This window comes from Leucopleurus acutus, assembly GCF_964270905.1.
Source record: "Leucopleurus acutus genome assembly, chromosome: 2".
Taxonomy (NCBI): domain Eukaryota; kingdom Metazoa; phylum Chordata; class Mammalia; order Artiodactyla; family Delphinidae; genus Leucopleurus; species Leucopleurus acutus.
Genome location: NC_139143.1, coordinates 106,500,327 through 106,525,691, shown reverse-complemented (window position 1 = coordinate 106,525,691; position 25,365 = coordinate 106,500,327). Strand labels below are relative to the sequence as shown.

Here is a 25,365-nt window from a genome sequence, read left to right as displayed (position 1 = left end):
CATAATATTTTTATCTGTGGATTTGGTAGTCAGCATTGTTATAGATTTTTTTGTGTGTGTATGTTACTCTTCATCTTTTATTTGATCTCACACCTGTGTTTCAGTACGTGCTACAACCATCCTCAGAATCCCTTGTCCTCCTTCTTGGTGTTCTTTTTTAGTATGCCATACTTTTGAAGGAATACTGTAGTGTATCCTTTTATAGCATTTCTACTTTGCAAGTCTGTAGCTGACCCTCCTAAGTTAACTAGAATTAGAAACAGCTAGTTATATATTTTATTAAAAATCTTTCTCCAAAGACAGTCAGCCAGTGGAGATAGTGTCACAGTTTATCCAGTTAAGTTAGTTGCAGAGCTATGGTCAGGGAGTATCTGTTTACCAGTTATTCTAGTGACTTTAAGTAGACAAAGCAGGTTAGTGCTTAGCAGTGAAGCCCCTAGGGTCAGACTACTAGGGCTCCAATCCTTATCGAGTAATTCATTGCTCTTGGAACTTGAGCAAACCTTCCTTTGCTTCTATTTTCTTCTGTACAATGAGGATAATAATAGAACCTACTTCGTAGTGTTATTGTGAGTTATGTATATAAGAATGCAGGTATAGTGCCTGCAACATTAAGCTCTTAATAAATGCTAGCTATTATTATAACTAAAGAATTAATGAAGTTTTCCAATTTTTTTCCAGGGAGTAGTTATAGTTAGACCCTAAGAAATCTTTTTCTCAATCATTTTTCTATTAAATTCCTGTTATAAAATACGGATTTCATCTCATATCATCCTTCTTATCTTCTCCAGTAATCTCCTTAAGTGCGATTCCTTCTGTTAAACCTTGTTCTTTGAAAGATCCATGCTCTGAGGAAACATATTTTACATGAGCTCTTTGAAAAGGAATGTTATCAAGGAGACTGAGATTTAGAGAAAGAACTGTACCCTAAACTCATCTGCTTCAAATTAACGTGAAAAAAAAAAAGACGTATATGAAACATTTTTATTATCTTTATTTTATTCTTCTAATTAGATTTCTTTTTTGTTGTTGGGACTTGGAATATCATTGTCTGCTTCATCACGCATATTTTATTTTTTTGTCTAGGAACTCTCTTCTCACAAGAAGCAAGGGCCTGGATTACTCAGCAGGATGGGGCAGACGGTCAGAGCGGTTGCATTATCAATGAGAGGAGTTAAAAGCCGCCCCGAGGAGTTCATGGAAATGAATAACTTTATTGAAATATTTAGCCAGAAAATAAATTTGATAGATAAAATATCTCAGAGAATTTACAAGGAAGAAAGGGGTATGTAGAATCACTGAAATGTGATTTCGAAGTTGTTTGATTTCTGATGCATCTTTACATTTGCTGGTGTGGTAAGGCAACATCAACTTAGCATTTCTTTTTGGTCATTATTAAGATTTCTGTCTCTGCTTACAGTGCCTGTCTGTTATTGCATGCTGTTTACTTTATCTATTAGAGCCCTTAACATATTAATGAGTTGTTTTAAAATCCTGGTCTGATAATTCCAACATCTCTACCACATCTGGTTCTGATGCTTGCCCTCTCTTCAAATTGTTTTTTGCCTTTTGGTATGTCTTGTAATTTTTTTATTGGTAGCCGGACATGATGTGCTCATAAAAGTAAACAGGCCTTTAGTAATGTGGTAGTGAGGTGTCGGGGAGAGGAAGTATTCTAGAGGCCTGTGATCAGGTCTCAGTCCTTTAGTGAGTCTGTGCCTCTGGACCGTGAGCTTCACAAAAGTTCAGTTTTTTTTCCTCCCCCCCTCTTAGTTGGATCAGGATGGCCAGAGTGGGCTCAAGTTGGGTATTTCCCTTCCAGGTCATTTATGTTCTGATAATACCCCATCAGGTTATGCTCTGGTTAACTAGTTTCCCATGAGGGCAGGCCTTGTTAAGAAGGAACAAGGCCTTCCCACCCCCTGCAGGAAGCAGAAGTAGTTTTTATCTGATATTTACTGTGTACGCTTTTGGGGGTAAATCTCACAACATTGTGGGGTCCCCTTGTGACTGGGTTCCTCTGGAGTTTTTATTAACTCTTTGAATTGTCCACACTGAGCCTCCAGCAATTCATCATTGACAGTTTCAATCTCTCTACCCCCCGGCACTGGTTGCAGAAGTGATTTCCCCTCTTGAGTCTCTGCTCCAGGAAGACAAGATTCCTTGTATCCATGTGTCTGTCTTTTCAGTCTTGCAGGCAGTGGTTTGTCCTGTGTCCTCCCCTCTCTCACAGATCCAAAAAAAAGTTGGCTTTTCAGTCTGCTCGGCATTTTTCTTGTTAAGACCAGTGGCGACTTCCAAGCTCCTTACAGAGGAATCACACAACATTAAGTTAGAATTTCACCTTCAAAGTGTGGTTTATTCCCAGATCTATTGTGAAAATTTCTGATTCCTAAATGATTTTGAATGTAGTCCTGGCTGGTTTCCATTTGCTTTAATTAATCACTAGCTGTCTTATTCTCATTTATAGATAATAGTGATAAAGAGCTTAATATTTTGGATGTAGTTGGTCTCAAATGTTCAACATGGGCTATAGTTTTAATCAAAGAAGGGATGTGTCAGGATATAGGGTTTTCACAGTTTCTAGTGATTTTTGTATGGGGGGACAAGTACTCATTAGGCCTGTCCAACCAATGGCAGAGATTTATATATGGGAAAATAGGTCCTGTTTCCTATTTTCAAGTTAGAATTTATTCTATGATGGAACTTCCCTGGTGGTCTAGTGGCTAACACTCCACGCTCCCAATGCAGGGGTCCTGGATTAAATCCCTGGTCAGGGAATCAGATCCCACATGCCGCAACTCAAGATTCCGCAACTAAAGATCCTGCATGCCGCAACTAAGACCCAATGCAGCCAAACAAATAAATAAATACTAAAAAATAATAATTTATTCCATTATGATTTTTTCTAATTCTATGAGTTTTTGCTAATTTTCTGATTGTATTTACCTACATTAAAAATAGATGACTAATTCAGAAAATATATTTCCTAATATAAATCGGTTTTAGAGATGAACTACTTAAAGTCCCTACATTGATAGTTTATTTCTTTATTGTCCATGTCCCACATTAAACTGTAAGTTCCATCAGGACAAAAAGGGAAAAGGATTGATTTATTTCTGGTATCTAGATAGCGCCTAACACATTGTAGATGCTCAATTAAAATCTATTCAGTGATTGAAAAAATAAATGAATAAACATAAGATTTGGTGGTATGAAAATCTGCTTTATCAAGAATTGATTGGTTATTAAAAGAGATATAGAAAAAATTGTTATATCTGAGTGTGTATTGCCTTTTCTCTAACTTCCTTTCCTATGTATTGACTTGGTGAGGTCATTGTGGTGACCAAATATAGTTTAATAATTAGTTTTATGCCTCTTGGTCTGCCTTTGTATTTACCATTTGTCATTTTTTTTAATGTCAAGAAGCCAGTTGTTTTAACTAGGTTCTGTGATTCCAATTCTATTAAGTAGATTCTTGATGCATAGTTAAGTTGTATAGCAATTCAAAGAGGCCCTTGGAAACTCTTGACACTTAAGATTTCTGTAGAATATCAATATGCTTTATATTTGCCAGCACAAGGGACTAGTTTTAAAATCTTTGATATACTCTAATATTTGTGAAACGCTCAAAACGAAAAGTGGGTTTTGTGGTAGACTTTATAAATCTGAGCTCTCATTTTCAAGGAGTGAATGCACACTGGCCCAAACTTGAGGGATTTCTTGGTCTTTCGAATGTGAAACCCACTTGTCAAGATTTCATTCAAAATGATAGATTTTTTTTTTTTTTGTAGTCCTGGGAGTCTAAGCTATATAGGGTGTTTCATTCATATTTAAAACATAAAGAATTTGATGATCACAATGAGTCATTTCTCTTATGATTTACTTTTATTCAGTTTTTTTCTGTGATTTTGTTTTGTGTTCCCCAATTTATTAGGCAAATTTGTATTGACCACATGTTGTGCTGCTGCTTTGTGCTAAAGATTGAAGGAGGATTAAGATAGTACCTGTCCTTGAGCTCACAGTTTAGTTGGGGAAACAGATATATTAATGGACAAATTATAGTGCAGCTCATTAAGTGTTTGCATACAGATGCGATTTGAGTGCTGTATAAGCACAGTTTTAGAATTTCAGGGAAGCTCTCTGTATAAAAATAAATACTACACAAGGTTAATGACACACTTTGATATATACACAAATTGAGAAAAGAAATAAAGTAGAACATTTTCTAGAAATATTAGTTTAGTTTGGTGATTATTTAAAATAAAAGATAGGCCTAGATCAAGAGGATGCAATTTGGAAGGGCTCTAGTCATTAAACCGAATATCTTCCTTAGGTGACTACTAATATTTCTGTTTTTTTTTAATTTTTAAAGTCTTTTTTAGTTTACTTGATCATATAAACTTTTGAAATTTTAATAGTTTAGTAAAAAGTTTAATTTAGAGCAATATGACATATTTCAATTAACCCCAGTGACTAGTAAGATGATTAAATATAGAGAATTTAATTGTATTTATATGGATATTAAACGAAAAACACTCACTACTCATGCATTCTCTACCATAAAAAGCCGTCTGTCATTAAAAGTTGATAGTGTGAAAGCAAACATATAAAAGCATTCAGATTTTAAAATGAAATCCAAATTTTTGGATAAATTTTTAGCTTATCAAGCATTGAATAGTCTTTTGTTATTCATTCTTTCATTGATATGAAAATATATATTGAATATATTATGTATTAGGCTTTGAGATTAAAAAAATAATAAGACCCTGCCCAGTTGAGTCTTGGAGCATATGGCCTAGGCGTGTGTGAGTTATGCAAGCAGTTATAATAAAGTGGGATAATAGAAGTATTAAATTATGATAGGCTTTAATAGAAGTATAAAATTATAATAGACTCATTGAGGACAAAGCATCTAAGAAGCCTTTGGAACAGAAACAGAAGAGATTTGTTTGTGTTAGGACTTAAAGGATTAGAAGTAGTTTGTTAGATGATAGAAATGGTAGAGGGCAAGACTAAAAGATACATGCATTGTTTAAGTTAGGAGAAATCATGAGATATTCATGAATGAGCGGTTATTTTGGCTTGAATTAAAATATCTTTGGGGGAGAATCTGAGGAGTTAGACCTGGAGAGACAAGGTAGGGACTGATCATAAAGGACTTTCTAATTCAGCTAAGAAACTTCACTGTTCATATACTGTGACAAAAATTGAAAGAGGGAGAATTGTTAGAAGTCCCTTGCAGTAGTGCAGGTTAGAGATGCTGATGACAGTGGAAGTGAGGAGAGGTGGGTGGGTGGGTAGGTAAGTGGGTGGGTAAATGGATGGATGGTTAGATAGATAGATAGAGATTTAGAAATATTGGAATTGCTGACTGGCTCTGTGCAGGTGTGAGTCTAGGGTCTAGGATGACCCCACATTTTTTGCTTAGATCTCTGGAAGCAATTACCATTAAGAGGATATGTAAACAGGATAAGAGGAAAAAGAAGACATGTTTTGTTTAGGTTGCCTATGAGGTATTCAGGTATAGTTTGTTTGGTAGGCAGAAGTCTGTGATAGATACAGTGATCGTATAATTTATCTCCCAAGCCAGGACACTTTTGAGAATGAAAAAGCATGTTACTGATTACACTTGGAAAGTTTTCATTCAAGGACAGGTTGAGCAGATTGGGATGACAGGTCAATTTAATGAAAGATGATATCCATATTCTTATGTTCATGTACAAGAACATGTGCACAATGAGAAAATAAGGTCCTTTCTTATTGTCTGTAATACAGGGATTTTGAAAACTCCTGTAAATTGAAGAACTTATTATTTTTTTAGAATATTTTGATGAAATGAAAGAATATGGCCCAATTCATATTCTGTGGTCAGCATCAGAAGAAGATCTGGCTGATACTCTAAAAGGTGTTGCCAGCTGCATTGACAGATGCTGTAAGGCCACTGAAAAACGGATGTCTGGACTCTCAGAGGCCCTGCTTCCTGTCGTACATGAGTATGTGCTTTATAGTGAAATGTTAATGGTAAGAACACCTAATTCTACTTCTGCCTTAGTTCCTGACCTGATTATATGCTTCATAAAAGCAGTTTCTATTTCTTTTTGTTCACCACTATCTTCCCATCCTAGAAGTATGCTTTGCGTGTAGATATTCATAAATATTTGTTCACTGCATGAATGAATTGATGAGTGGAAGAATATGCTAATAAAAGACAGGAATTTTCAACAGTAGCAACAACAGTTTATAAGATAGATTTGAAGCATCCTCAGTCAGGATTTACATAGGGATATGATTAGTTTTTCCAGCCTTTTAAAATTTTACTTTAAAATTTTTCAGCACTTGAGAAATTTCTTTTCATGAAAGAGTTGCTTTCTTGCTTCTAGGTACATTTGATTTAGCAATATATTTAGTATCATTATGTAGAAAGTACTTGAGTAGGATCTTGATGTTTGTTCTGTCTTCTGGGTGCTTCTGAAAAGAGATCCTTCAAATTAACATGTTTCTTTCACTATTTGAAAAGGCTTTTATTCCTCTTATATCAGAGTTTTGCATTTAACCTCCTCAGTTCAAGTTAAAGTTTCCAGATATTTTGGATTTAGCAATGCTATCTGCAAAGCTAATGTTTTTCATCCAGTATTATTCTCTGCTCACCATACCTTGCACAGTTGAACTGATACCCTCAGCTTTCTGGTGTTGTAGGGTGACAGTGGGGGAAGGAGTCAGCTTGCATTCAGTTATAGTCCATTTTTTCTGCCATTTAGACTTGAATCCATGTCTGGTTTCTGTATTCATGTACTCTTGATTTGGGAGGATTAAAAATTTTTTTTTACTTTGTCTTGTTAAGAAAAGTTCTCTTAGCCTTTCAGCATGATATCTGCCTCTTTCGTATTTATCATCTTTAGGTTTTCCTTTCACAGAATCATTAAATATTTTGTAGGTATTTCGGATTTCTGCTGTTACTTGACTTTGTTGTGATCCTCCCATAAACACACCCTCCCTGCTTCCCAAAGTCCTCTAATGTTTCACTGCTGAGGTGCTTCCTCCTTGCCTCCATCAATTTCCTTGGCTACATTCCATTGGTTTACTTCATTATTGATCTCTCTTGTGTGGCTGTTCAAAGAGATCTGATTTTTATCATTAAAAATATTATATTCTTTTACCTTAATTAGATGTTTTGCTCTTTATGTCAGGATGGAAATTATGCAATTTAAATCCTGTATTATTAAAGGTGTGGAAAAATTATAATAGCAACCGGAATTGAATTATTTTATAGGTCCTCATTTGATTGTATTATTTTGTAGGTTCCTAGGGTATAATCAATAGCACTTATATTGAAGTTGTGCTTCTGTTTTATATTGGAATATTTTCTTCAATGTGAGCTAAAATAATGAAAAATACATGCCTTGACTAAATTTGTGCAGTTTTTACTAGTTGTCTTCTGAAGTCACCTCTTACTTAAAATATTTCTATCTATATGAAGCACAATATTTCATATTTATGGAAACATACATAAAATTAATGGGACTAAATTATAGTATGTGTCATTTGGGTTAGAGAAAGGAAGGGGTTCCTGACATTAATGACCATTAAACGTTGAAGTAAATATAAAAGAATTTGTGATAATTAGTTGAATTTTCTATTCATTTCTTTGAAAACAAGAGAAATGTTAATCTCTTTTGAACGTTTTAAGATTGATTCCACCAGGCACAAAACCAGGGTGAGTCATTTTCAGGATGATTTTTATCCTTAGTGCCTCTCAATATTCTCTCAAATACTATAGAGCCAGCTTATCTGGTTCCATTTAACTGATTTGTGGTTAAGGTTCTTCCCTTCCTCTGAAAATACCCAAAAGACCTGTACTTCACTAAGGCCCTTCTCTTGTATGTCCTGCAACTCTGCTCTCCCTGGCTGAACTGTTTGCTTACCCAGAGTTAGTTTTATTTTTGCCTTGAACTGTTTAGGACACTTGTGTTCATTATTACAGTTTCATTATTTAATTAATACTATGGAAACCAGTGAAAGATGAGTACAAATAAAAAGAATCTTGGTGTCTACGAAGACTGTCTTGGAAGAAAAGTGAGTCACCAAGGGAAAGACATTGAAAAAGACTAGAAAACATTATAAAAGATGTAGATGAATTCTGCACTCAAATTCCTTCACCAGGGTGTATTAAGTGAAACGTGAAATCATGGTTATTCAAGAAAACAAGATGGAGCTCCTCTCAGTCAGAGCAGACGCCATGCTTTCTCCTCAGTCTTGGCTAATCGGTTAATACTTACATATTTTAAGCTAAAATAAAATCTTAAGATGTGAATGCACACTTCAATTTTGATTCCCCACTGTAATTGACTTTGATTAACTATGCCTTTGGAGTCCAATAAGAGGGCTGATTGTAGATACTTTCAGATGTGTAGCCCATGTGCCCTCCCAACTGCAACCAGTTTACACCATAGCACGTATTTTCAGTGCTCCTATTGACTTTTTAGTTCTTTGCTCTTTTTGAAGAACTGTACCTGCCTAGAGTGCACCATCAAAACATGTCTTTTGTACATAAAGTACTTAAACCAGTAAGGTGTACATTGGGAAAACTAATAAAAGATTATGAAAAAGTTTCCTTTAAATACTTGCTATCAGTTTAGCTTTTAGAGATTAATTTTTTTTTTAAGTCATTACACCTCTAGATGACTGATGGCCTGGGGAAGAGATGGTATTTATATTCTCAAATGTATATTTTTGTTATACAAAGATTATTAAAACTAAGTACAACCTGTTTCATTCCTGTGTTTTAATATGAAGGGTGTCATGAAAAGAAGAGATCAAATACAGGCAGAACTGGATTCCAAAGTTGAAGCTTTGACCTCTAAAAAGGCAGATACTGATCTGGTAAGTTTTTAAATTTCTTGTTATAATCACGTAGAATTGATTGTCTAAAATTTGTATTAGCTCCATTACATGCTTTTTTTTAAGCATTCAGTAAATGATACTAAAATTTCTTCCAAAAATCGATTATACATTGAGTACCAGGTGAGTCTGTAAGCTTACGATGCTTTTCTGCCTTTCTGTCTTATATTTTTTCTTACAATGAGTAAAGTATGAAGTTCATTTTTTTTAAATTAGAGTGCTTGAATTCAGAAAGTATGGAAAAAAAGTACCTAACATTGTTCCAGAAGGTTAGTAAGTACTCAGTAAATAAATCTACTTTTTACTAGTTTTATAAGAAATTTGTACAAGGTAAGTTGGTGTTCCTATACATATTTTTCTAGTTATTGTAAAAATCTTTACAAAGGAAGTATCTTCGTTTTCAAGTTTAATCCTTTTCTTAAAATACTTTTTTCATGGAAATTTTCAAACATAAAAAAATGATCTAATAATATAATGAACTCATTTACCCACCACTGGGCTTCATTAATTCCCAACATTTTGCCCAGTTTTTTTCACCTGGCTATTTCTCACTTTTTTTTTTTTTCTGAAGTACTCTAAAGCAAATTTCAGACATTATATTTTCACGCACAATAGTTTAGCATTTATATTTTCTTGTCTTTGCATGTTGTCATGATACTATCAGATCAGAATTGTTATCATTTTAAAACAGAGGAAGAGGCTTGAAACGTAGAGTAACTTGCCCAAATTTATATACTTCTTGAAACAGAAGTAGGACTGGAGGTAAGAGTATCACTTGCCTCCCTCAGACCATGCTGCCTCTCAGAGAGCAAGTATAAAAGTTGGAGAAATTACTTTGTTAACTTTTATTACATTTTCTATGAAAGAGACTTTCCTAATTTTATTTTTAATTTAAGGGTTTAGAGTACACTTATGTCAGGTGAATGGGGGAGTCCTTGAAACAACCCCCAGCCCCCAACCCCCCCGCCCCCCATTAATCCATAGTAGTATTGCTGCCCATCCCAACTTGGCTTGGGAGCTAACCTCCCTCCTCCCTTCTTTAATTTTCTCTCTAGCTTTAATAATTTTCTAACACAAAAGATGAAGTTCTTACTGGTTTTCTTTGTATTCTCTTTCTCTTTCTCTCCCTGTCCATAATCTAAATACCTTGAGGGTAGGAATTTTTTAATTGTTTCCTGAAGTATTCTCAGCCCAGAGAACAGTGCCTGGTACATGGTGGTCACTCAGTAAATATTGTGAATGAATGAAACTTGGAGTGATTGCTTGGCTTCATAAAAACATATTGAACATTTGAAGCAATAAGTCTCTACAAAATCAGACTTTGTGTAAAATGTTGAGATTTCACTAAAACGTGATTATGAATTATCCTCACCTTTCTTAACTATGTTTATTTTTCAAACTCAAGTTTATTCTCCTGCATGGAGTATGAGTGGGGAGTGGTGGGCTGCTGTGGACAGAGTAGGAGAATGGAATCTGTGAGAGAGACTAACAGAAAATGTAGAACAAATGGAACTAGTGGTCGAGGCGGAGCTCTTGCTTTTACCTCAAGATGAGGAGAAAAAAGAGGAAATCCAAGATTAACCTTCTCCATACAGTAAGGGATAAATATATATACACATTTATATATATTATATTTATATAATACATATACACACACATATATGTACATATATATTTTTTTAATTTAAAAAGTCAACTGGAATGAACAGAGATGGGTGAGCACATGTACAACAATTATAATTGTATCATTGTAACTGTAGAATGTTTTTATTTGTTAAATAATTTCTAAAGATATTTAAATTTGTGGGATATTGAAATTTGTGATTAGATAAAATATTGCCCTTGACTAAATACTAGGAAAAGTACAGTATTTTAAAGTTTCAGGAGAATAGTAAAATGGCTTGAAAACCAAGCATCTGTTCAGAATGGCTTATATTCGTATTTTAAATTGAAAGGAAGAGTAGTTGGGATTGTTCCAACCACAAAAACACAGGAAAAAATAGATTAGGCCCAAATATGGCTAGGCTTTCCCAACTCAACTAAAAAACATTTTTTCTTTTCATTTGACTTGCAAATATTTTGTCTTTTGCTCTATAAAAATTTCCTTGATATCTCATTATAACCTGATGATCCATCTGTATTTTGGATTTCATTTTGTGTGTGTGTGTGTGAGACATGTCCACTATAAAGTATTTTTTACCTAGTTAGCTGCTATGTTATAAGATTGGAGAAATTTGAAACTTTAATTGTCTGCATTATATTCTGTAAGATCATTTTTATTAAGGTCTGAAACAGAGAAAGTATTTTTTTGTTACCCATCAAAAACAGATCCTAAAATGCATAAGAACTAATTTAATGATTTGTGAATGGTACCATTTACATTTTCAAGCAGTTTATTTGATTACAGACCTCACTTCCAAATACCTGTGTGTTACGATGATATCTTTGGGAGCAACCTTCCAGGGTTACTCTCAAAATGAACCTGCTCTGATTGGTTGCAGAACAACTGAAGGGAAGTTGCTTAGAAATATGCAGGATAGGGTCACCATGGAAACGTGCCCTTGTGAGGTCCTTCTAAGGAGCCCTCCTTTGCAGTCACCATGGAGACCCTGGCAGAGAACTGAATAGAGCAATCTAGCCTGGTTGTTTACCATGGCAACTCAAGCAGGGCACTTTGGAGACAACCCTGGGGCCATTTCTATGGAGACCTGCTGGGGCTACCTTCAGAAGCTCCAGCAAAGTCACCTTTGGGTGGGAAGTTATATGCAAACTGGGCAAAGCAACTCATAATGCAAAGGTCAGTGAAATGAAGCTCTACCAAGAAGGGCAAACACTAGTGTAGTTATAATTATTGGGTAGAAGTAGAGCACTGATGTAACATTCCGGAGGTCATGTTAGACATATCAGGTGATCTTTATCAGGTGGGCTACGTGGCATGCAAATACAAGGCTCTTGTCTTTTACCGTGCCTGTAACTTTGTATATGCTGTAAATTGGCAATTATGACATTATTATTACTTTTTTCTTATCACACAAACATGCCCACAAATATTATGTGTTTTCCTGCAAAGGAAAATAATGTTTTATAGCGAATTCCTTGATTTATTATCTGGGTAGCTGTAAAGTGGCTGCTTCTTAGAGTTTGTGGTTTGTACTTCTTATCTCACAACAATAAAATCAATTGTTTTGAAGTGACCTAAACTCAGTAAAGACTTGTAGAATACCCATTTGAAGGTCAGTTCAGCTGTTGATTTAGAGTGTTGTCATTTAGGCTTTGGAATTAGATAGACCTGGGATCAAATCTTAGCTTATCTGTTTATTAAGTCTTAAGGCACATTTCCTAACATTTTTTTTTTTTATTGCGGTACGCGGACCCCTTACTGTTGTGGCCTCTCCTATTGCGGAGCACAGGCTCCGGACGCGCAAGCTCAGTGGCCATGGCCCACGGGCCCAGCCGCTCTGCGGCATGTGGGATCCTCCCAGACCGGGGCACGAACCCGTGTCCCCTGCATCGTCAGGCGGACCCTCAACCACTGCGCCACCAGGGAAGCCCTTCCTAACATTTTTAAGCCTCATTTTATCATGTATAAAGGGGGACATTGTTAGTACCTTTCTAATAGGCTTGTTTAAGGATCAAATGATACTATGCAAGTCAATTATTTGGATCATAGAAAGCACTCAGTGGTTGTTAGCTGTTGTTATTTTGATGGCTTTACAGAAGTAATACTTGAGATGGGTCCTGTAGAATGAGTAAGTAATTGTTCCTTGAAGACTAGTGAGTGGATATTATGAAAAGTAGTAAAGGCTCAAAAAAGTGTGCTAAACTGAGGAACCCTGGTTGATGTGTAGAGAGCAGGGTACAGGAGAATTGAGGGATGTGGCTCTAAAGATGGGCCGCAGTCAGATGGGAAAGGAGTCTTAATTGTCAGGATGAGGAATATGGGCTTTTTCCTTTGGACTGTGTGGATTCAGCGAGAGCCTGAACTGAAGACGTGGTAGTGGAGTTGCAGAGAAGAGAAATTTGAGAGGGACGTAGGTGGAAGATAGAATCTGAAGCACTTAAAGAATGAGGGTGGCCCTTGTTTCAAGTTCTTAGTGACCCTTGACATTTCTAGATTGTAAGGAAAGCAGATTGTGGCTTTACAAATTGAACTATAGCATATAAGAGGAAGAAGAAAATTGGAGATGTGCAACTTTATGTCATGATGAGATGGCATTTAAGGTAGAAGTATTCAACGAAAACCTTTTAACAAATGTTTTTAGGTACCTAACATATAAAAGACGCTATTCTAAGCACTAAGGAGACAGTGGTCAAGAAAGGCCCTCATGAGTCTTATATTCTAGTGATAGAGACTGTAAGCAACAACTGAAATTTATAGTGTATTGTCATATAGTGATAAGTGTGGAGAAGAGGTAGTGTTGGGGGGCAATGCAATTTAAAATTAGGGGTTAGGAAACGTCTTACCGAGAAGGTGATTATGTAAAACCCAAAAAAGGTGAGGTCTTGAACTACATGAATACCCGGCAGAAGAAATTTCAGGCAGTGGGGACAGTAAGTGCAAAGTGGAAGTATGCCTGCATGTTTCACGAAAAGCAAGGAGACCAGTGTTGCTGGAATGGAATGAGGAAGCAGAAGAGTTGTGGGAAATGAGGTCGGAGAGGTCGCCAGGGGTCAGATCACGTAGAGCCTTATAAGTTTTGGTCTCAGCGAGATAGGAAGACGACAGTTGAACAGAGGAGTGACATGTTCAGAATTGTTCTAAATCAATTACTCTGCTTGGGGAGGACAAAATATAATGTCTATGTGGAGTGTGTATGGACTGGGAGAAGGCCAGAGCTGGAGACTAGCTCTTCCAACCCCAGTGAGACATCATAGTTTGGACCAGGGCAGAAGTGGTGTGGAGTGGTCAGATTCTGAGGATATTTTGAAGACAGAGAGCTGTTTGCTATTTGGTGGACTATGAATTGTGAGTGAACAAGGATTATACCAAGGTTTTTGAACTGAGCAACTGGAAGTTAAGTGTTGGCATTGAGATGGCAAAGACTTTGGGAAGAACAGGTTTGGGAAGAACATGGAGAAGGTGAAGAAATCAGATTTGAATGTATAATGTTGATGTGCCCATCAGATACCCAAGTGAGGTGTTGAGGAGGGAGTCACATATGAAAATGAACATAAAAATCCAGACGTCAGGGAAGGGATCCAGCCGGAGATATATATGTGGGAGTTGTTAGCAGATAGGTTGTATTTAAAGCCATGACATTTGTTGAGGTCACTAAAGGATGAAAAAAAGAGGTCCCAGGACTTAATAGGACTGAGCCTTGGCATATTCCAACAATAAAAATCTAAGAAGGGATGGCTAGTGAGGAGAAGGAAAGAGAATTTATATAGCTTCGGCTGGTGGTAAATAATTGGACCAATAAGATGAACTAAACTGATTTATTTAGGGTCATTCAAATTTTTTAACCACCTCTCCATTTATGAGGTATTTATAAAAACAGCTTGATACAGAATAATTAAGGCAACTGTAGATAATAAAACATTTTAAGAGAGATTGAGCATTAGATGCTCTGATAAAGAAGAGATTCAATAAAGTAGATATTCAAAGTAAGGAATTTTCTGTCTGTAGAGATGAAGGTATAACAATAACAGATTTTGAGGAAAACTCAGATACTTGGAGGAACTTGTAGTTTTTGCAGTTTAGTTATAAGTTTTCAGAGTCAGAGCTTCTGTTTGAAAATGCTTATTCACTTCACTGTTTAACTGTAAGATAAATAAAGTTCATCTGTGGTGCTAAATAATGCTGCATATCCATTTTATTTGTATTTTTATTTTTGAATGGATGATTTATAGTTTGCCACTCAAAGCAGCATTCAAATATAAATGAATATGAATACATTTGACATTTAGCAATATGTGCATGGAATCTGAGAGTTGGATCTAGATATAATGCCATAGCTGTTCAACAGTGTATTTATGGGAACAAAAATAAAAAATGCATTTTCATAAGATCATTATAGTCTGGATTTGCATATAGCCACATTCAGAAGATACAAACAGATACCAAATTTATTTAATCTGGTCCTTGCTCTGTGTGAGTTGCTATTTTTGAACCAGTTTTTTACTCCCATCCTCAAATTGTGGTTATTAATCTTCAAATGTTCTTGATAGTGTACTAAATGATGTATAGAGCAAGAGTGCCTTCTCTTTAAGCTTTAAAGAAATGATAATATTGACATAGCTTTTTTTTGTGTGGTGGCAGCAGAGGTTGGCTCTACGTTTTCTCAGATATTTGTTGTCTCACCTCTCCCCTTTTTAACAAACTTATTCCTTTCTATGTGCCTCATTTTCTAGTATCTGTTTTTATTTCTCTGCTTCTTTTTTGCCTGTTTGCATCTATATGTATTTCTCACACACACAGATACACACATGTACATATACACACACTCACACAGCAGTGAAGGACATGCTGCTATCCAGTGGAAGGAGAAAGGACTTTCTTCTTGTATGTTTCCTTTTATCAGTTTATCTTAGAAGGTATCAGCAGACTTTTCCTCACATCTCATTGGCCAGAGTCCTGAAAAGTTCATGGATCAAGCCAGTTGCTTGGAGTGGGAATGTGACCATCAGAATGGACTTGGATCAGCTACAAACTGCCTTCTGATGCAGATACCTAAAAAAACTGGAGTTCTTTCATGTAGTAAGAAGGAGAGTGGGGAATGGATTTTTGGTAAACAGCTAATAAATATGTGCCTCACATACACCGTGTACCTGTGTATTGGAGCTGTAGACACAACACTGGGTGGGGATCTGGGTGAATGAGTGACGCTTAATCAACAAAGCCCTCAGCAGCCTCTCGTCCCAGAACAAAGATCCAGGCGGTGCCTAGCATTCCTCTCCCTCCGTACCGTCACAGTCAGACCTCTCATTCAGGGCATCATTCATTCAGGTGGTTGGAAAAAAGATCCATGTGCTGCTATTTATATAAACTTGTAAAGGATAATATTTGATTAAATAGCAAAAAATCGTGTCTACCTTATGAATAAGTCTGTTGAGCCTGGGGTGTTTATTTTTATTAATTTTTTTTTTGTGGGGAGAGGTCTTTATTTGGGATTTTACCAGGCTACTTTTTCCCTCTGTTATTTGTCTCATGGCATTGCAAGTAGAGCAGTATCTGAAAAGTATTTAATATAAGGTCTTAAACCCAATTGCAGAGTTGCATGTAATTTCAGCTACAGTATTGTGTGCCTTTGTAGTTTGGGACAAGTTACTTACATTCTCCTTGCTTTAGTTTCCTCAACTATAAAAGTTGTGGGTAATATCTTCCTTAGAGTGTTGTTAAATCAGCCTATGAAAACTCTTAGCGCAGTACCTAACCAGTGTTAGATTGTAAATATTTTGTATTTGAAGTATATATTGGATGTCTCATTTTTCTAGATTAAGGTTTGGAAATGATAACTGTAATCCTGCTTGTTAGACTTTCACATTGTTAAAAAAAAAAAAAAAAGAGGCATCAATTATCTTGAGTTGACTAGTGACCACTCCCACTTGCCCCACCTGGTCACTTTAGGCAATTGAATAGATAATTTAAAATGTATATGAATTTATACTGACTATTAAAAAGTTATGTTTTGGGGCTTCCCTGGTGGCGCAGTGGTTGAGAGTCCGCCTGCTGATGCAGGGGACACGGGTTCGTGCCCTGGGCTGGGAAGATCCCACATGCCGCGGAGCGGCTGGGCCTGTGAGCCATGGCCGCTGAGCCTGCGCGTCTGGAGCCTGTGCTCTGCAACGGGAGAGGCCACAACAGTGAGAGGCCCACGTACCGGAAAAAAAAAAAAAAAAAAAAAGTTATGTTTTGGACTCTAAACAATTATTTTAACTAAACAATGCTTGGTATTGTACCATTGATTTGTAATAAGGGACATTTTAAGGAAGAGAACCATAAATCCCTTATGATAAGCATCAGCAGCACAGACTACATTCTGGTTTTCCTTTATGAGGACCCCTGAGAAAAGTTTCATTTATGTCTCAGCACCAACAATGGGATTTAATTTCTCCTGAGCCGTTAGCTTGTTTCCAGCGTGTACACATCTTGGGTTTTATACCTGTTCCTATACCACTCTTTATACCACTCTTTACATTAGTTTCTAGACTGTTGAGAACCCCAATTCTGATCCACTTCTATCTGGCAAATGTCTTTTATGTGTCAAACTCACCCCTGGCTTTACCTTGTTATTCCCCTATTCTTATTTTCCTTTGTGCTAATGTCTTTATCCACTTAATACCTTTTTTTTTTTTTTTTTTTTTTGCGGTACGCGGGCCTCTCACTGCTGTGGCCTCTCCCGTTGCGGAGCACAGGCTCCGGATGCGCAGGCCCAGCGGCCATGGCTCACGGGCCCAGCCGCTCCGCGGCATGTGGGATCCTCCGGGACCGGGGCACGAACCCGTGTCCCCTGCATCGGCAGGCAGACTCTCAACCACTGCGCCACCAGGGAAGCCCCACTTAATACCTTTAAACTAGTTGTGGAGTATAATTTTGGAAGCCATCTTAAATCTAATATGGAACAAGGAACAAATTAATAAATGACTAGAGGTAAAATATTCCAAAAATTTCAAAGATCAACACATTTTTTATAATGTATTTTTGACACAAAAAAAGTGTTTTTTAGTTATTTCTTTCGGAATCCTCCAAGGCCAGCATATCTGATGTGAGCACAAACTTGAACACCAAATTACTCGTGTTAACTGTTACCCAGAAAATTAGTCAGGAGATGTTTGCGGGTGAGGTGAAAAAAATTGTACTACTTCCAAAATTTTTACCCGTGAAATTTGCTTGGGGAAGTTACTGCATATTAAGGCTTACTGATTTGAAAAAGGAACACATAAACTTACAGTCCTGATGAATAAGGCCTGTGTACGTTTGTGGTGGGTGAGGGTGGACAGGGGCAGGGGGGAGACAATGAAATACTGAAGAAAAGAGGCAGTGTAACATCGGTGTAGGTGATTTTCTAAGGGAAGATTGTAAGCTCTGTGTCTTTCTCTAGGAACATTTTTTCCCCACTGTCTTGACTGCAACAGAAAAAGTAACAGATGGTTAAGTAAAAGGGGTAGTTTAAAATTCCAGTCATTTCTTCTCAGGATTTAAGAAATTCTACTTATAGTGTCCTTGTGGATTTGTGGTTTGGTTTGTGGAGCTCTGCCTACCATAGATATAATAGTTTAAACAGCTTTCCCATATAGAAACTCAAAATAGATTCAATTTCCTTTTAATTTAGACTTTTCGTTAATAAGAAATGTGTCCTAAGGGTCTGTCTTACATATCTCTTTCACTCCTGGCCCTGCCTGGGCACTCAATAAATATATGATTATGCTTAGAGCAGGAACACGCTGGGAGTCTGAAGCCTGGAGAGGGCTTTGATTCACTTTTACTTAACTTGTGACCTTAATCAGACATATTAAGTATTCTTTATCCACGAACAGGCAGAAATAATGCTTACTCTGAAGAAACTTTTTTTGAAGATGAATTAATGTTTATAAATCTAGAGCTTGTGTCAGTAAAAATTTTGGTAAGTTAGAAGAAGAAAGTATAAAAGGCTGATATATTGGAAAACATGTAATGGTATCATAAAACATTATTTAAAGTATGAATCGTTTTTAAATAGTACTTCTAAAAATAAAAAAAATATATTTCTACAAAGAACAGAACCAGTAGTTTTTCTTCTAGTACAGTGCCATATCACCAAATTAATTGCATTTTGATTTATTATATTTCTGGGTTTTGGAGAGTAAACTTTTTCCCTCTACTAAAGCTTAGTCAATAGCGGAGCAGACTTAAGGGGAAATGCCCCAATCAAAGCTCCGTTCAACTTTCAAAGAGGTTCTAGACCCAAACTAATGCTTTCCTTTCTGAAGCACAGTTGGCATCTGTATAGTACCTGTTGTATGCCAGGCACTGTTTTAATAATTTACGTTTACTATCCAATGAATAATACTACACGTTAGGCATACTTTATTCCCACTTTCGTAGATAAGAAAATTGAGGCCTAGCTTGTCAGTCAGCCAAGAGTTATGAGTTCCCTCCCCATCTAAGCACTTCATGGTGGGGACACTGCAGTGACCAAGACTGCCACAGCCCCTATCCCCAAGGAAATTATGGTCTAGTGTGTGTGTGTGGTGGTGGTGGGATACTGAAAATAAAGGAAAAAGATAATAAATGACTCCGATAATTTTCGATAGTGCTTAGTGCTATGAAGAAAATAAAACAGGGTAATGTGATGGAGAACACCAGGAGGGGAAGAGAAGGCCTTTCTGAGGAGGTGACATTGAGAGGAGAGCTGAGTGCTGATAGGCAGCAGTCATTCCCAAATCTGGCACAAGTGTTCTAAGAAGAATCCGTGCAAAGCTCTGAAATGGGAATTAGCTTCCTGTGTTCCAGGAGCTGTAGTTATATCTGGTGTAGCTAGAGTATAGGGAATGAAGTACCCCTTCGTTAGCAGCTGGGGCGTGAGGACTGAGCAAGCAGATGAGAACATGTAGGCCATGGGTTCCATCCTAGTTGCTGTGGGGAGCTACTGAAGAGTTCAAGCAGGGAAGAATTCTGATTTGGTATATTAGAGGCTTAAAAATTTTTTTTTTTAATCTTGAAGTGACAAATCTATAGAAAAGTTGCAAGTACAACTTAAAAATCTTTTTTTTTCCTTGAACCATTGGAAAGTAAACTGCAAACCTTATGCTCATGACCCCTTAAAGGAGTATGTTTCCTACAAACAAGGACATTCTCCCATATAACCATAATACAACTATCAGTATCAATCAGTTATCATTGAAACAACACTATTATCTAACACACAGACCCCTGAATGATTTTGCCAGTGTTCTGTAATGTTCTTGACAATGGTTAGATGTCTCCTTCAGTCTAGAATAGTTTTTCATCTTTCCTTGACTTTTATGACCATTACACTGAAGATTGCAGGCCAGGTATTGTGTAGAATACCTCCAATATTAACTTATTTGATACTTCCTTATGATTAGATTTAAACTGTCAATCTTTGACAGGAATATTACTCAAGTGATGCTGCAGTCTACCTGTTAGATAGCACATGATTTTTATTTGTCCCATTAACGATATACTCTTTGATCTCACTCGATTAAGGTGATGTCTGCCAAGCTTCTCCACTGTAAAATCACTCCTTTCCCTTTGTAATTAAAAAACATTTTGTGGGGAGCTACTCTGAGACTATAATTATATCATTCCTTACCTTACTTTAAACTTTATTTATTTATTTATTTTTTTGCGGTACGCGGGCCTCTCACTGTTGTAGCCTCCCGTGTTGCGGAGCACAGGCTCTGGATGCGCAGGCTCCGCGGCATGTGGGATCTTCCCGGACCGGGCCACGAACCCGTGTCCCCTGCATCGGCAGGCGGACTCTCAACCACTGCGCCACCAGGGAAGCCCTAAACTTTAAATTGATGTGTGTGTGTGTGTGCGCGCGCGTGCATGCGTGCGTGCGCTTTTCTATTTTAGTCAGTGGGTTTTAGTCCATTACTATCACTATGTATTTTGATACACAAATTGCCTCCAATTTGGCTAGTAGGACCATCTTCAAGCTGTCTTTTTTTCCCTCCTTTTAACATGTTCCCATCATTCTTTACTTCTTTCTGGTACAAAAAGACTTTCTAGGCTCTTCTTGTACTTTTCTTGCTCCAGCCCCGGAATCAGCCATTTTCCTAACAAGCCCTGGTTAGTTTTAGTGGAAAAAATTATGTTTAGAATATAGTATCTTGGCATTAGATATGTTCATTGCTATTTAGGTAACATTCCAAGATCTGAGTGGACATAGATAGGAAACATATCTATGGATATATAGATAGGAATATAATGTATAATCACACATTTTTATATCTATATTGATTTGTCTGATTATAAATATTAAAAAATAACAATTTCATACCAATGCCTCCAACTTAAATCCAATATCATGAGGGTTCATTCTAGTTTTCTTTCTTTCAATATTTGTGGTTCTCTTTCTGACAGTGAGAAACAGGCTCCCATTATCCTTTACATATCTATTTATTTGATTGATTCCCTGTTTGCAAACAATCTTGCATAGCTCAAGAGCTCATAGCTCTTTCCTAAGTGGAGGTACTCCTCACCCCACTCAAGTTTCCACACCCTGCACTGGACCACACCCATGCAAGAGCATCCTCTTTACCACTCTAGGAGTCTGTTTTCCGTGCTAGCCTCAGCTCCCCCATGCTGCCCACACGCAATACACACCCTTCTCACCCTGCTTGTGCTGTTACTTCCCATTCTGGACCACTCTTTGCAGGGAAGACCTCATCATCTTGCTATTGCCTTCATATCCTGCTCTGGGCCACCATGACTTTGCCTTCCTTCCTCCACCAGAATGGACACCAGCCTTGCTCTGCATTACCAAATAAACTTTAGGACTGAATTGTTCAAGAAGAGAAAGGGAAAAGGAAGAACTGACAGTTGCTTTCAAGTGCTCACTCTGTTTTCTGCATGGGAAACAAAAAGACTGTTGAGTCCAGTGCAGTAGGAAGGAGATGATGATGGCATAAACTAAGGTGGTAGTAGTGGAGATTTTGATAAGAAAGGTTAAGTGATTTGTCCACAGTTATACAGTTAGTTAAATAGTAGAACCAGAACTATAACCTGGCACTATACTCCCTGGTCTCTTACCCTTTTTTTCTTTTCCTGATAGGTGGGTTTGAAGTCTAGAAGGGTGTGAGACTTCGAAGATAAATAACAATTATATTCTACTAAGATCAAAACAAAAAAGGAATTTTAAGAATTTAGTGTTTTTTTTCAATCGCTTCCAAATATATATATATATTTAGAACTCACAGTAAATTGGGAATTGCAACTTGGAAACACTTTAGAACATGTAGAGTTGTGATCTGGGAAAGTTGAAATTCTTTTTGCCTTCTTTCAAGGAATGACTATATAGAATTTTATTTTAACCAGATCAGTATGTTATGCTAAAACTGATGATGATGATAATAATAACAGCTAACATTCTTTAAGCACTTACCATGTGCCCGGCAGAGTTCTAAATGCTCTACATGTATTGTCTCATTTAAGTTCCACACAATACAGTGAGGTAGGTACTATAATTTTCTTCATTTTACGAATGTGAAAACTGAGGTACAGAGAAATAAAAGTTACTGGATCAATATTGCACATGTAGAGGTTGTCGAAGCAGGACTCCAGAAATTGTGCCAGTAACTTAAAAACTGTATTCTAGGGTGACATCTGAAAAGATACATATCAACGTGCTTCATATGACTGATACCGATCAGTTAGAGTTGGCATGCGTGATAAATTCTTTTTGCCATTCCTGCCACGGAACATTATTGGTGATTTGAAATATTCTGTGACAGTGAACTGGCAGTTTTAATAGTATGAATTTTTGAGTAAATTGACCTGCCTTGCTTATCTCTCAGTAAAAAAGAAAATGTGAAATGAATTAAGGAGGCATGATGTGTGTCAGTAGTTCTCAGTAGCTGTGTGGCTGGGGAAGAGGGGAAGAATTTTTTGAAAATGCAGAGGTTCTGTGCTTCCCAGGAGGCAGGTTCTGTTGCTGCTGGCACCCTCTGATATAGAAGCTTTTAATCTAAAATGAATAAGAGAAAGGACAAAGAAATGCATTCAGAACAAATCTTTAATGCATTAAAAGATCTGTCACAGACCCTCACACCAGGAAAATGCTGGACACGTCCTGCATATTCCATTAATGAGGATATGAAAGGCGCATGCACATATGCCAGGTGTGGTCATCACTGTCAATGTAGAAATGCAAATGTAAGGACACCCTGACACAAGTTTCCCAAAGAAGATTCCACACCAAAAAACAAGGTTTTTGTCCAGCGTCAAATTTTTAGTTATGATATTTAGATTAACTTACTCATGCACATTTAAGATCATACACATATATGAATATGTGGTTCTTTAATATACACATTAAATAATATATTAATGTAGAAATATCACCTTTTGCACTCGCACATGCATCTTCAACACTTCTTTTGAGTCATCTGACTCTCTTTTCATTGGAAGAGGTTATATACTCATACAGTTCAACAACCAGGAAAAAGGAGCTCAGAGTCTCTGTGTCTGTGCCTCATTTTTAGTCCCTATATGATATGTCCCTTCAAATGTTATCTCCAGCCACCAGTGCTCATTTATAGAACATTAGGAATGTCAACATTTCATTTGTCCCCAAAAATATATTTCTTGATCTCTAATGTAAGCAATGAGCATGTTGCTTTAAAAAAAAACCAAAATGATTTATTTAAATATGTAATGTATTCACATGATTCAAAATTCATAAATTTTAAAACACACATTTAATGAAAAGTCTCCTTCCCATCCCCATATCCTATCTTCCCAATTCCCACCACCCACTTTACAAGTACGTACTGTTGTTAGTTACTTTTGTAGCCTTCCAGGTTTCATTATGCATGTACCACAAATTCAGATATACATTCTGATTTTACTTTTTAGTGAATGTAGTAATATGCTGTGAAGTTTTCTATAGTTTGCTTTATTAATATAATAACATATCTTGGTGATCCTTCCAGTTATTGGTCTTTTACAGCTACATGGTCTTCTGATGTATGGATGTACCAGAATTTATTTAATCTGACTCCAACTGTGAACATTTATTTCTAACCTTTTGCTACTATAAACAATGCTTCAGTGAATAACCCTGTACGTGTATTATTTTGTGAATGTACCAGTAGATCTGTAGAATAAATACCTAGAATTGAAATTGCTAAACCAGAGACTATTCAATTTTGATAGCTCATTATTAATTGTGCAACCTTGGTCAAGTTTCACAGTTTGTAGAATAGAAGAAATAATAGTACCTAGCTCATAGGGCTAAATGTATAACACATAAGTGCTTAGAATAGTGCCTGGTACAAAGGAAAAGCTAAAAGAATTAGCTGATGTTATTGTTGATGTTATTAGAACTACCACCAAATTACTTTCCGCTGGGAGAGCTATTTACAGTCTCACCAACATGTTTGATTGCTTGTTTACTCCTGTACCCTCCACCCCAGCCTTGTCAGTGTTATCAAAGTGTAGAATCGTTGCCATCCGTTAAGTGAAGATAGTATCCCTTCGTAGTTTTAATTTTTATTTTTCTTATGATGAACAAGGTTAAGCATTTTTTATGTTTAAGTAAAATTTGTCTTTCTTTTTTTGTAATTGTCTGGGTTTTGCTCATTAGATTTTACCTATTCTTGATCTTTCCTGATTTTTAAGAAATTCTTGTTTGAGAAATTAGTCCTTTTTGTCATTTGTACTGTATTTTAATTTTCTTTATAGTGATCTTTCCTATACAGAAAAGTTTAGTTTTTATAAAGTCAGATTTATCTATCTTTTTCTAAAGGATTTTACTTTCAAGTACAAGTTAGGATGACAAAAGAATTGTATCACACTTCTTTTATTAACTTTTGGGGTTTTCTTTTTTGCATTTGAATCTTTGAGCCATTTGGAATTAATTCTGTTTATAAATGTGAGGTGTGGGTTCAACTATATATTTTTTCAGGTAACTATTCTGCTGTGCCCAGGCTATCTATTGAGTAGTCATGTTTTCCCCAATACTTTGCAACGCTACCTTTGAAGTATACTCAGTTTTTGTTGTCACATGCAACTGTTTTAAGGCTTTCTGTATGTTTCCTTGATTGGCCTGTTAATTAAGCAGCAGAACTGTACTGTTTCAGTAATGGATGTTTTAAAATATGTTTTATCTGTGGTGGAACTTGTCTACCCCCACTTATCCTTCTTATTTGTCGATTTGCAGTGCTTTTAAAAGTAAATTTTAAAATACTTATTTGTAATGATAATAAACACTTGAATTATGAAGTTATTTCCTAAAAATAATTAGTGTGTTGTCTCCCTTAAAAAAATACTAAACTAAACGAATTCTATTAGTAAACTACTATATATATCCAAAAGTACCAAATATTGAATTTGTTTCAAGATAATATTCTAAAATACCGTCATGTCTTTAGAATGAAGTAATTGAGAAAATATTCATTAATATTAGAGGATTTCTGGGAAACCATGTAAAAGCAGTTTACTAAAGAATATTTTTTTGTGGGGGAAGCCCTAAAATTTATATACTTGAGTACATATGCTATTCCAGTTATATTGATCACAGCTCTCTAGAGCTTTGCTATTCAGTATTGTACCCACTAACCACATGTGGCTAGTTACATTTAAATATGAATTAATTTAAATTAAATACAAGGAAAACTTCAGTTCTTCAGTTGGTCCAGCACATTTCAAAGGCACATGCGGCTATTGCTACTATTTTGGGCACTCCAAAGTTGAACATTTCTCTCATTCCAGAAAATTCTTTTGGCTAGCTCTGTTTTAGAATATGCTGCAACTTTAAGAGCTGTATTTTTTATGTATGGTAGTTTGGTTGATTG

General features: G+C 36.4%; 1 protein-coding gene across 8 annotated transcripts in view; it reads left to right on the top strand.

Annotated features, from left to right (window-relative positions):
- The window catches only part of SNX7 (sorting nexin 7), a 97,248-nt gene that overhangs the window by 38,697 nt on the left and 33,186 nt on the right, over positions 1 to 25,365 (top strand). For 7 of the 8 annotated variants that reach the window (XM_082834489.1, XM_082834493.1, XM_082834491.1 and 4 more), the window contains 3 exons: positions 1,087 to 1,285; positions 5,825 to 6,024; positions 8,797 to 8,883. In XM_082834489.1, coding sequence (XP_082690615.1) covers positions 1,087 to 1,285; positions 5,825 to 6,024; positions 8,797 to 8,883 — 486 coding nt within the window. Of the gene's footprint in view, positions 1 to 1,086; positions 1,286 to 5,824; positions 6,025 to 8,796; positions 8,888 to 9,086; positions 9,439 to 25,365 lie in introns of those variants that run through there. The other variant, XM_082834494.1, reaches the window with a different exon arrangement.